General features: G+C 42.9%; 1 protein-coding gene across 2 annotated transcripts in view; it reads right to left on the reverse strand.

The window, feature by feature from the left end:
• Positions 1 to 12,973, reverse strand: part of PGM1 (phosphoglucomutase 1) — a 332,168-nt gene that overhangs the window by 98,651 nt on the left and 220,544 nt on the right. For both annotated transcript variants that reach the window (XM_069642004.1, XM_069642003.1), the window contains exon 6: positions 6,492 to 6,646. In XM_069642004.1, coding sequence (XP_069498105.1) covers positions 6,492 to 6,646 — 155 coding nt within the window. The remainder of the gene's footprint in view (positions 1 to 6,491; positions 6,647 to 12,973) is intronic.

The raw sequence follows: 12,973 nt of genomic DNA on the forward strand, positions 1-12,973 counted from the left end.
GTGCCCCTCCCCTAACCCAATCAGAGAGGTGTCATCTCCTTTTGGCAGTGCCAGCAGGATGCAGATAGGCCTGGGAAGAGTGGCTGAGCCGGTTTTTACTGTCGGGGGTAGTTGTCAGGCAGAATTCAGCTAAATGTCGCTTTAGTTCCCAGTTTTCTACATTCAAATCCAACTTACATGCAGCTATGTTTTATATATACATTAAATAATTACTTCCTTCAAGTCATTTCAGAATATAGTTTTACATTGTATCCACCTCTTAGCAAGTCTTTCCTTGGCCTGGTTTGGGTTCATCTGTTCAGTTTTACACAAAAGTCTGGTGGTTTTAAAACACCGGCTTTCTGATAGTGGTGAGCACCGGTAATGCATCCATTTTTGACATTAAGAAAATGAATTCCCCACAGTTCTGGGTTGCTTTTGGGAATCAGCATTACCATTCCCAATGGTTTCAGGCTACTGTGTGTGTAGCCTAATGGTGGTTTTAGGCAGTGCCCTCCTGTGCTCACAACATAGATGATGAGTGGCAGCCTATTCTTCATGTTTTCCCTGTGCACTCTGTGGGGACTTCTGGCCATCATGATGTTTTCAATGCCAGTAACGCACAGTTTTATGGTAGGGCTTGGATGCATGGATAAAAACATCCCACAAAATGCAGTCTTCAAGTTGTGTTGTGCCAACGTGTGGCACACCAGCAATTGGCTGAAGTGCAAGATGATTTCGGACCAGGAAAATGCAGATTATAGATACTGATGGGGCAGCTTCTGGTCCTTTGTTGATTGGACCACTGTGTCCCTTTCCATAAGAAGGGAGCCATCAGATTCAAAACATTTAGCCACCTTCTCCTGCTCCTTCATACCAAATATCCGGTTCCTCCTCCTGGTCCATTTGATGCTGACTCCTCCCAAGCCCCAACCCCCTTTCCAGAGCCACCTAATTTTCTTCCTTCTATTGCTGCTCCTAAACCTTCAACCGCTTCTCACCTAATAGTGCCTCACAACCACCAACTCCTTTCTAAGGCACCAAACCACTCTCGCCACCTCTCCGCACATCAATAGTAAGAGCTTCCTCCAATGAGTCCATGTTACTACGAACCTCCACCCTTTCCATCTTGAGCAGTTGCCGTCAGTTGCTTAGTAGCTCTCCACAATGCCCCCATACATTATCACCTCAGAACACATTATCCCAGCATACAGCCTCCCTCTCAATTGCAGGGGTCTGCAACCTTTGGCTCTCCAGAGGCGTTGGCCTTCAGCCCCTCCCACCCCACAATCAGGCCGGAAAAGCATAGACAGACGGATCATAGGAGTTGTATTCCAAAAAATTTGGATAGCCACAGGTTTCAGACAGATTGCTCCATAGGATGCACATACCTTGGAATCACATCTACCAAACAAACTCCTACTGCTCTTGCATCCCCTTCCAAGCCACAATGCTCCCAAAGACATCCAGCATCACCCATTTTCAATCCATATCTAAACCACACGTCACAATATTCACAACTTGGCATTGGTAAACTGGAAAACCAATTATATATACACATAAGGTTGGAGGGACTAAAGAACACTTACGGTTTTCACATAAAGAAAGCTAAGGATGAGGATTTTTGCTTTTTTTTTTTTTTAAATAAAAGGTTGACAAAGGTTTTATGGTTTTGGGTGAAGTTGAGATGAGTAAACTAAATAGTTTAAACCGGTTTAACAAAGGGTGTCAGAGAAGGACACTGACTGTTTTACAAAGAGTCCAAAGTCAAGGAACTCTACAAAAGTAGCACAATAAAAAATAAAAGTCTTACAAAACAGGCAATCAAATATCTAAAAGAAGTAAAATGGCTAAAAGTACAAACTCTGCTACTTTCTCCTAATGTGGATCCGCCCTCTGCCTTGCTCTAACAGCCATGCACAACCCACAGAAAGACAGGAACATCTTAGATGTATGCCCAACCTCCCTACAGATTCTAGTGCTTGGAAGGCCTGGCACAGCTCCCAGAGAGGTAGGACCGTTTCTGAAATGGCCTACTGAGCTACATCATATGAAGCCTATTTTCCACCGGATCAGTTTACTTTAAAATCACTCTGCAATATTATATTTATTCCACTTGATCCCTCCCCTGCGGATGATAGAATGGGAAGACATTGTAATTGTCGATGAAGTGGAAGATGGACCTGGCCACTGCCCGCATCTACCTTAGATCAGACTATACATTGTCATTTGTGTTGGCTTATGAGTCCTCTTTATAAAAGTAGGGTATGAATACTGTATAGTAAGCATGCGCATTGAAAAAGGATGCCAACCACATGCTTCAATTGAATGACAGAAGGAGGATCACAAAACAAGTTGGAAAGGGTGGAAAAAGAACTGCGAAAATCAATATAGCAGAGAAGGAGGTACCTTTGGGACTGGAAAACTATGGCTGGCCATGGCTTCCGGCTATATTACAAAGAAAAATGACCAGGCAACCCTAACAGCATTTATTTTTATCCTGGAATACTAGGGGCCATGCTCCTTGTGGGACCAAAGGTGGTCTTTGGGACGGTATTGGTGGCATCTAACTTGTGGCGTTACCGGAATCATGGGCGGTTATTCGTTTCCATTGGGATAGTAGAAATATTATACAGACCATCGCAATGAAGGGCAACAGGGAGGACCAAAGGGGGGCCTACTGTTAATTTAGGATTACCAATGTCGTTGGACACATAATATTTACTTGTATGATTAATTACGGGGGAGGGCTGGGAGAAAGCAGCAAGTCTAATTGTTAACGTATACGACACCCTCGTCCGGACTTTGTCAAACATGAAGAAATAAAATCCTAGTTCCAAATCTAGGAATTAAATTTAAAATAAAAATTAAAATAAAAAAGCCACCCCACAACCATTTGACATCAAATTAGTTCATGCAGCTATAAATATACCTCCAGCATGCTTAAAGCAGATGGTTAATGACAGCGGTAAAGGCCTTAAGTGGCAAATCTCTTCAGTAGCTATGACTTTAGCATTTTAATTTAGTTAGCACTACAATTTTGGATTACTACTTTGTCCAAGACTTCTTTGTCCCCCTATTTTTAGAAATGCACATAGTGAACAGGGAGGAGAGCGATCCTTTGATAATTATCTGGAAAGAAGAAACATGTGCAAAAAGTGGGACCAAATTGAAAAAATACAAGTACATACAGGTGCAAATAGGATGAGCTGGCAACCCCCTAAACTAGACCGAGCAAAACACCAGCTACTGAACGGAATACTTTCTTTGCAAGTTTACAAGGATAGACGCCTGGGAGGGTGGCTTCTACGCTAAGGGAGGAAATAGCCCTTCTATGCACAACATACTTGGATGGTTCTATGCGATTTGGGCAAGGAGAATGTGTCAAATTCGAACACACTTATTTTTGTTAACCATATTCTGGCAAACAGACCATCACAGCGCTCCTATCCACCCCCCACCTTATTACCCTTACCTGCTCCCCTACCCCTGCATACATTTGTGGCAAAAATTGGATAACTTTTTTTGAATGAATTCGACGAATTCTCCTGTGCAGTAATCTACCTACCCTTACTTGGATAACTAAAGTTTCTTGTCGCACACTGTGGTGCAACATATTTGCTACTAAATATGCGGAGAAAAGTAGATTTATTTTGGTCCTTATGAATGCTGTAAACAATGGCCTTCATTTCATCTGGTTATCAGAAAGAGGAAGAGAGAACTCAGGAGTGAACTCAGGAAGGCCGGACTAGAATTTGAGAAAGGGGGTGGGGCGAGAGGGGAAAGGGGGGGGTTTGACTGCCTGTTAATCACTGAAAACGGATCACAAGCTTTGGTTGTGTATGTGCCTTAGAAATAAGATCGTAGCTTGGCAGAACTTAATGGAAATATGTTTTTATTTAAAGCATGATTCGTGTGCATTCTGGAAAATAGTAAAGGGGAAAAATAGGAACCCCATATTGCTGGAAGGAGGTGCTAGCGAGGCACGTGTTTCCTACATAAATAGCAGGATTGGGAAAATGGGCAGGAATACGGCAAATGGCCACACAACTCCAGGATTGATGACAGTCACCATTAAGAGCATTAAAGATTCAAAAACCCTGCCCCCAGATGGCATCTACAATGCCACAATGAAAAAAAATATATTTTAAATGGGTTAATGTCCTGCATCTTTTGTTCTATTCTATTAGTGGGACGGGTATTTTACCGGAAAGCTGTAATAAAAGCATTATTGTGCCAGTTTGTATAAGGGGTCACAGCGATGAACCAACAAGCTATCACATTCTAGCTATGCTAGATGCACCAGCCAAATTATTTGCAAGAGATTTATTGATCGAAATGAACAGTTGGGCAAACCAGCAGCAAATTCTCCCATTAAACCAAAATGGATTCAGGAAATCTTCATCCATCATTGATAATCTGCTTTAGTAAACATTATCGAGCGTGCTTAAAGTCACTATGTGCGCAGCCTGTACTTGATGCCACATTTGATAGAGTGAATCCAGGTACCTTATGGGAAAACTGCAGAAATGGGGTATATCGGGTAGAATTTATCCAAATGCTAATGCATTTTTAATCAAACTACTTCGCCAAGTGTCAGTCATACTTGTACAATTTGACACTTTAACCGAATCTCTAACCATGTACATTGTACTGAAACAGGGATGTATTTTAGCCCCAGTCCTGTTCAACCTTTAGGTGGCAGACCTTACTAACACTTGACGAGCACGCATATCCTCATCCCCAAAGTGAGGGTCAGTGCAACTACAATGGATGGGATATGCTCTCAATCTCTTCATACTGGACCTTCCGCCTACTGGATTGCAAATCCAACTTGATAAATGAATGAAACTTGCGAATAAACAAAACCAAAACAAGATGACATTCTGGCCCTAGGAAGAGTCAAAAAAAAAAAAAAAAAAAAAGGTATTACACATGGTGGTTGGCATGGTAGCCGGTTTTACACATCTCCCCTTCATTATCTGGATATAATAAGAGATAACCAGCTGAAATGTGACAAGCAACTGAAACAAATCAAAATCAGTGTGGGAGTTAATCGGCAAGTGGGAGCGCTTAGATTAGCAATTGAGCATTGTGTGTTGAGCTGTTCTCCTTGAAAACACTATATAACATGAAAGTGATTCTTGCAATTTTGTACCAGATTGAGATAGGTGGTCTCACGCCCATAGGGTGGTGGGTGAGAGACGGACCTCAAGAATTTGGAAACCTACTGCCCAAAAGCAAATGATGAACCAAACACAGAATCTCCCTGTGGAACTTATTCTGGTGACATTTGGCACTGTGCAATTCTCCAAGAATATTGCGTTTCCTCTGGTTCAATTGGAAGGTCGTTAATTCTAGTAATGCTCTCCTGAATCTCCTCTATAAAGATCTGCCCCAAAAACCTATCAAAAAGATCACTGGCAATTTAATTGTGAAGAACGGATCTAGTTAGAATCATCACATAACCTCAATGAGTTAGGAATGCCGGGGGAAGAAGAATGCATGACTATCGAAGCGAGAAATTGTATAGATGGATTGTGTCCAGACTGATACAATTTTGCTGCCAAAGTCTAAAAAAGTAGAAATGACATCTTGCATTCGCCAACACTAGGCCTCACACCAACCTATTTCAAAGTATTTTAGCACACACCTTCGATAAGAATATATTATGGGTACATTTTACTTGGTTGAGACTTGGAAGGTACTCTGAGCCAGTGCTAATCTATTGAGAGAGCCAGGATACTGTCGATTCTGTGATGCTCAAGTTGTAGAAAGTGCTTAACAACTTTTATGCACTTTAAAAGCTCTAAAAGATTATCGTAAGAAAAATTTTACAGGAGCATGAAATCTACTCTGTGATAATAGAATATGGGCAACAAACAGGGAAGGAAATAGCATGGTCTTGGTACATCACTTGGCAAAATTCTGTCTTGAGATTAAGGAGAAATGAAAAGTATAAATTGTGCTGGAATCTGGATAAATACTGTGTTTAATAATTAGACAAGAAGTCTCTGTGTTAGTGGAATCATTTTACATAGTTGTATGGGTTTTACTGAAACATGGTTTATGTTGTATGAAAAGTCAATATTTTGACTGTCCTCTACGAAATAAAAAGTGTGATTTGGGCCTGCCAGCCTATCACCAGAGGACTTGCGAGTCTTCTAAATCCAGAATATGGGATGTGGTTCCACTTGGGAGATCAATTTTAGAAAAAGGAGTACTTGAAATGCTTAATCATAGATTAGGGTTTGGTCCTGGACAGATCTTAAAGCATGCTACAACATACTTTTGTAAAAGGAAGACAGGTTGAGCTATGCAACACAAAATGCATGGCCTTTACAAGTAAAGCATTGCAACCCAGGATTGAATACATGCATGCTTAATTCACTACTGTATCCACACTCAGTATGACTTAATTGGATTTGACAGACAACTTTAAAAAAAAAAAAATAAAGAAAAACATACAAACTACCAGAACAGCCTCCGATCAAACTTGAGAGTTGGCCTACCTGTCAAGAGCACCACTTGTAGGCATGCTTCGAGCAAACCCCCGCACTCCAGTGTGCTGGAAGTAAGGAATACTGAAGATATTAGCAGCAATGACTGCAACCGAGTCAGACGGATTTACAAAGAATCCATTCTTGCCAAGTATCATGTTCCGATCCTAGAAAAAAATAAAATGGTGCTTACTTTTATCAATGATGCTCAAGAGCAAGAACACGCAGGTTCAAAGCCGGAATTCAAGTCATTTACAGAGGTTGAAGGTATTTGTTCCCACAGTTTCAAAGCAATCCTTCATTCATGAAATATCAATGATGCCTAAAGCGCTTTTCCTTTCTAAAAAAGTTAAATAGTACCTACTAGAACAATTAATATCAACTTTCAGGGACTAGCTCAGCTAAACAAAAACACTAAAGTAGGACAAACCACATGCCTAGTAATCTATACCATACTGGAAGCAAACGACGGCCATTTTAGATAAAGTTAAACCTGAGGCAACAATTTCCCAGGCTCCTCTTCTCATGCACACCTATGACATTATCCTGCAAAATGCACAATAGGCGTGCGCCAGAGTGAAGTCTTCCTCAACATTGTACTCTGCACCCTTAGCTGCATTGATTAGATTTGTTTGTTTTTTAAATGTGGTTAGGTTTTTAGCATTTAAATTGTCACTCAGTCCAATGGCCACAAGACCAGACTAAGCAAATCTCTTTCCTTGCACTAGCCTTCCCATACTCTTACATTGCAGTCCCGCACTGGGATTCGGAGAGAGGGGTCTGTTGAGAAACTGCATTTCTCTGCCACCCTTTGCATGTGCCATTATCATACAGAAAACTGCTCCCATTGGGAAACCGTTTAACAGTTATTTTGTGACGATTAATGGTCACAGAGATGTGTTAATTAGGGCAATCGATGATACTGTGATAATCTTCAACCGATGATAAATATCACGTTTAAATGCTTGTCACTGTTAATATAACTCAAAGTGCAAGCAAACGTATTTGTTGCTAGCGTTACAGTATTACATTCAAAGGAATTAAAAACAAATATATTTACAAATTACACTGTTACAATTGAGAGACCGGTTCATCAACATAACACAATCAAGGACAAGAGAAAGAGCCACAGTGTCATCCTGGATGTTAAAGAAGATGCGAATTAATCCGTTTTCAGTTCCAGGAAACATAGCCAACACATGTATTTGCAGTTGGTCTAGTTGTTTTAGAAAAGGACACGGACATAAACGTCATCACTGGTCATTAATCCAGGTTGTTTCAGAAAATCCGATTTTAACATTTTATTCAGACATAGGGTGGACGTGAAATTACATTCTGGCGTAAACTTCGTTCCAGGCATGGGAATCGTCATAGCTCCAACCGATGTACCCTGCAAAATGATCCAATGGGTCATAAGAGTTAATGGCCCTGATGACGGAAGTAAATTAATTTTATGCCAGAAAGTACTTCCTAGAAAATAAAACTCCGCAGCAGGGAAGCAAACACCTTTCCTACCTAGGTCAGATGCGACCAAGGGAGACCAGCAGAGCAGATATGGGGCAGTCTTTGGCAGGAAAGAGTGAACCCTGGATAAAGAGTACACAAAGTAGCAGTGTGTGACGTTCAGGTGGAGTGAGAACAACAAAAGATCCTTGGGGTGAAAAGCGCCCAGGGATCTTGTGGCCAATGCTGGATTTTACTTGTATAGACTTCATTGATTCACGGTGCATTACCCTTTCTCAACTCTAATGCTGGACTTCCATTGCATCTTGTACTCATGGTGGCCCTGAATCACGCTATTCCCATCTTCATCTTGTATCCTGGCTTGCAACATTATGTGTTACTACTGACTTCTGCAGTTGTATTCGCTCTCCTCTCTTGCTTCTCCACTCTTTTTGACTGCTTACTCTCTGTTCTCTCCTCCCCATCTCCTTCCCTTACTTTCTTCTACGCACTTACTCTATCAGAATTGCCCCTGGACTTAGTATGATAGCAACCTCGTCTGTCGCTCCCCCATCCCCTTACTGTCCCCCCTCCCTCCAGCACTGTCTGCAACATTGTCAGGCCTAGTACAATAGTCGCTTGTTTTGTTCCTCTCGTCCCTTTCTGCAGCCCTCTCCCTCACCTTTTGTTTTCCTCCGGCTCTACCAGAAATGTCGTCAGGCCTAGTACGGTAGTCGCCTGTCTGTTCCCATTTCCTTCCCACTCTCCCCCTCCGTTCCTCATCTATATTTTAGCTCTTGCACTATCTGAAATGTCGTCAGGCCGAGTATGATAGTTAATTTCACCTCCTTACTGTTCATGGCCTGTAAGAATGTCGTTGTATTTTCCCTTGTTCCCTTCCTTGCCTTGAAGCGCTTTGAAACACATTGTGTATAGGCGCTATATAAATAAACTAATATATCAAATAAACTATCATATCAGGGATGAAAAAAATCAGGAAGACTCCAGCAGGATCCTAAAATCAGGAGAGCAATACCATGGGACTGCAAAGCAGTTCTGCAGCAGGCAGATGGCGGTTTCTGGAGGAGATTGCTGTGCACATGGTTTGGCGACTTCCGTAGGTCGCAGCAGCGACACCAGTGCAGATGTGTCAGCAAGACCTTTGGAAAGTACGATTCAGCGATTCCCAGGTTGATGGTCGGAGCTCAACTCGATTTAAGATCCCCACATCGATCCGAGGACCCAAAGGAGGAACGAATATCAAAGAATAGCCAATCTGTGGTCTGACTACACAAGCCTGACAGAGGAGAGTCTGGCGTTATTGCTGCAGGATCAGAGGCAGTACAGGCGCTGGAAGGTGTGGATGTGGGGGTGGGGGAGAATTGAACTAGCTTGCTTGCATGATGTCCTTGAATGAAGAGGCTCTTGTTTCAGCAAGGACAGTCTTCAACCTCCCGGCAGCAAAGGGGCACCGACCTCTGGATCCGGAGATGTTGGCATGGTCAGGAGTTTCAGAGAGAAGAAGGCTTTGAGGTGGAGCGGTGATGCAGTGGTCTCCGAGGGATCAGGGGAAATTACCGCCGCTGCGGGTTCCTTCAGGCTGTTCTGGGGAGGCAGAGCTGCTCCGTCTGATTCTTTGGAGGGTGTCACATGATGCAGGTGCAGAGCTTCACTCCTTCGTCGAGCAGCAGCCCTTCCAAGGTGCAGGTACAGCAGTATACAAGGTGAGCGGACAAGGGTGGTGGGGCAGATCTCAAGCCCCCGGGGAGGCAGTGAGTGACAGTGGTGCTGCAGCAGCCTCAGGATTTATGGAGAACGTTCAGGTGGGCAGACCAAAATGGTACTATGAAGCTTTTTTTTTTATTGTAACATTTGTTCAAGGACAGCGAACAGAAAAGTGGTGAAAAGAAATCTAGGAATCAATATTTTCTGGCCAGTGGTTCCTTTTTCTTTTTTATCGTTCAGATCTGTGGGTGCAAAGACGATACTTTTTTTAACCTGGATTATATTTGCGGTGTGGACAGGGAAGACTGCAAGCAAGATGTTTAAGAAAAACATATGTAAGAAAGTACAAAGACCGCCATGTTGTGCATTGAAAGATGTTATGCTTTATATCTGAAAATGTGCCGTGTCTATAGTTTTAAAATATTGTATGTCTGAAAGGGTAAAAACAGGTGATGAAATTAATCAGCCAAGAGGGCAAGCAAGGGCTGACCAGGCATAAAATCTGAAGTCTCACTTTTTACAATACCAAATGTTGCGCCATCATTTCCCTAGCCAAGTATTTATATCCTTTTTGGGACAGTACCTACAATTCATAAGACAGCTCCTATAATTGTAGTGGAACACCTACTTTTTAAGAAAGCCTACTACGCGTTTTAATATGAACAAACTGATTCTTTTCAGCAAGCAGTTCTACTTTACATAATTCAGCAGTAATGATGTGAAGTAAACTGCATTTTCCTTTTTTGAAAAGTTGCAATTTTTCAAAAGCACATACCTGCACTTCCCAGCTAAAACCGCTTAATGGTGCAGTGCCAGCACTTCTGAGAGGCACAGTAATGGTCAAGTGCCACCACTTAAGAGCAGTCTCTGCAGTGAGCGCCAGCACTTAATGGGCATTGCCTGAACTCCCTTCTTACACTCCTGGGCAGGTATGGTGTATATTGTTAGAGAGCAGCCACCGATCAATGCTCTTGGAGACATCAGGTGGCAGCGATCTAATTGGGACACTTTAAGACTTCTAACACCACTATGCCTTACAAGCATCAAACATTGTTCCAGATATAGTGCATTGATCAGTTAATGGACCTTTCCTATACATGATAGTATTTACTGGCACCGGTAAGGTTGGGTCATAGCGAGCCATAAATCACACAAGCCTTGCTGGTGACTGGCACTACCCGAGCCTAGCGACACCAGAATCTTAGGAAACGTAGCTCATTTGGTTAACAAACATGCTGCAGGCTTCTATGTTTAACTTGAAGGCATTGGGTTTCAGTCCCGGAAAGATAGCTTGGTGTAGTAATGTGCCTGTTGGAAACGGCATGTGATTAACTTGCAGGTCACAGGTTAGACTGGTCCACCAAGCTAACATTTGTATTCATTTGAAGCAGGGATGTTGATTTCAAAAATAAATTTACTTACAATAGCACATGAACAGACGGCTGAAGCATTCCCACGAATGGTGCATGTAGAATAGCACAACGATGAGAAATGATGTCGAGTTTAAAAAGGCTTGGGAAACAAACAAAACTTCCATCTGAACTGTGAAAGTGCAATATTGCATTGTAGCAAAGTCACATATGCCACAACGCCACCTAGTAACCATTGCTGGAAGTACACCTCCAGTTCATAGACCTATCAGCAAGATTTTTTTTTTTTACAGTTTTTATTATTTTCCTTAAACATGGTAACTTAGACTTGCATGACCATTTACGTCATATTTCACATCAAGTCACCAGCGTCTGCTCCCCACACCCCCACCCCCTCAACTGCTCCCTCCGGTCCCCCGGCTTACGTTGCGCCCAATAGTTCCACCACTTCACCACTTTATTCCTTAGTGACCAATCTGGCATCAGTCTCCTCATGCTCAGGTATGTTCTCCAAGTTTAAAGCTCCATCAGCTGTCTCCAGGCATCCACCCCCTCCCCTTCACCTACCCCTTGTTCTGTGTCCCAACCCACTGTTTTTTGCCACACCACAGTCTCTGTGTTTGCCCATTTTATCAGATCCCACACCACACCTGCACTACCGGCCTTGTATGTGCTTGCCATCCCATCGCTTTTCTACGTTTTATGAGTATGTATACCAAATCCTTAAACTCACCCACCTGTCTAGCCCTCTTGGGACTTGTGAAGCTTCCTAGCAAACAAGCTGGAGGGGATCTGACATCCAGGGTGATATCTGTCCGTGCTAGCGCTTGGGCTACCACTCCCCAGAATCTTCTAATCTCTGTGCAGGCCCAAAACATAGGAACCAGATCTGCGTTAATCTCACCGCACTTTGGCATGATTGTACTGCTGCATGGCTGAACTTGGCTAGTCTGTTCAGGGTCAGATATGCCATATGGGTCACGTATAATTCAAGCAGTTGTAAACGTGCATTTCTAGAAACCTTTTTAAATGGTATGCTGTAGCTCTAATCCACAGTGCGTCTGACATTGGTTCCTGTAAGTCTGCCTCCCAACTTTGCCTCGTCTGCACTAACGCAACTCCCATCTTGGACATCAGTAGCTCAAATATCCTCGAGACTTCGTGTCAACCTTCTGATACATCATAAAATGTCTATATCGCCTCATCTAACTGCATGGGCACCTCGGTCTCTGACCGTCTAAGACTCCTCAGAAGGCAGAAATACGAGAGGTGTTGTCCCCGGTGTACCCCAGTGTCTATTGTCAATTCCCAAAAATGCCTGTGTGACCCCTCCTTTAGCACATCCCCACCATCGCCACTCCCTTCGGTTCCCAGTATTTCCTTACATTTAACATCAGATGTTCATCTATCCCTTCCAGCGCAACAAGCGGGATCTGCAGGGAATATGGTGTTGTGTTCCCCATCAATTGGCAGGCCCTATGCCACACTACGCACCTCAGCCGCAGCAGTAAGTGCGAGCGAGTTGCATGCAGTTAGTTATCTTCCATAAACAAGTATGTGTGTGGATATGCAAATTAGCTTGAACACAAGCCCGTTTGTTCCAGGGAATTGCCTTTGTTGTAGAGGGCAGTGCTACTTTATGCATTGCTTAATCAACCAACCCAGGATAGACATTTCTCAAGACTGCAGACAACTCCATACCTGGTTTCACCCTTATTAGGGATCATCAGTGTAATATAGTCCGACAGTCTTCTGGTTGGAACATTGGGCCATGTTTTACAAACACCAGCTAAATTATGGTGGTAAACCATATCTGAACTGGAGATATATTTCCAGCAATGGATACCAAGTGGCGTTGTGGCATGTGCGACTTGGCTCAAATGGAATATTGCACTATATATAGAGGTGACTTAAGAAAGGTAACATTAACCGGAGGGCAAGTGCTTCAAACTAACG

Source organism: Ambystoma mexicanum, chromosome 1q, assembly GCF_040938575.1.
Source record: "Ambystoma mexicanum isolate Mex_15411 chromosome 1q, UKY_AmexF1_1, whole genome shotgun sequence".
Classification (NCBI taxonomy): Eukaryota; Metazoa; Chordata; class Amphibia; order Caudata; family Ambystomatidae; genus Ambystoma; species Ambystoma mexicanum.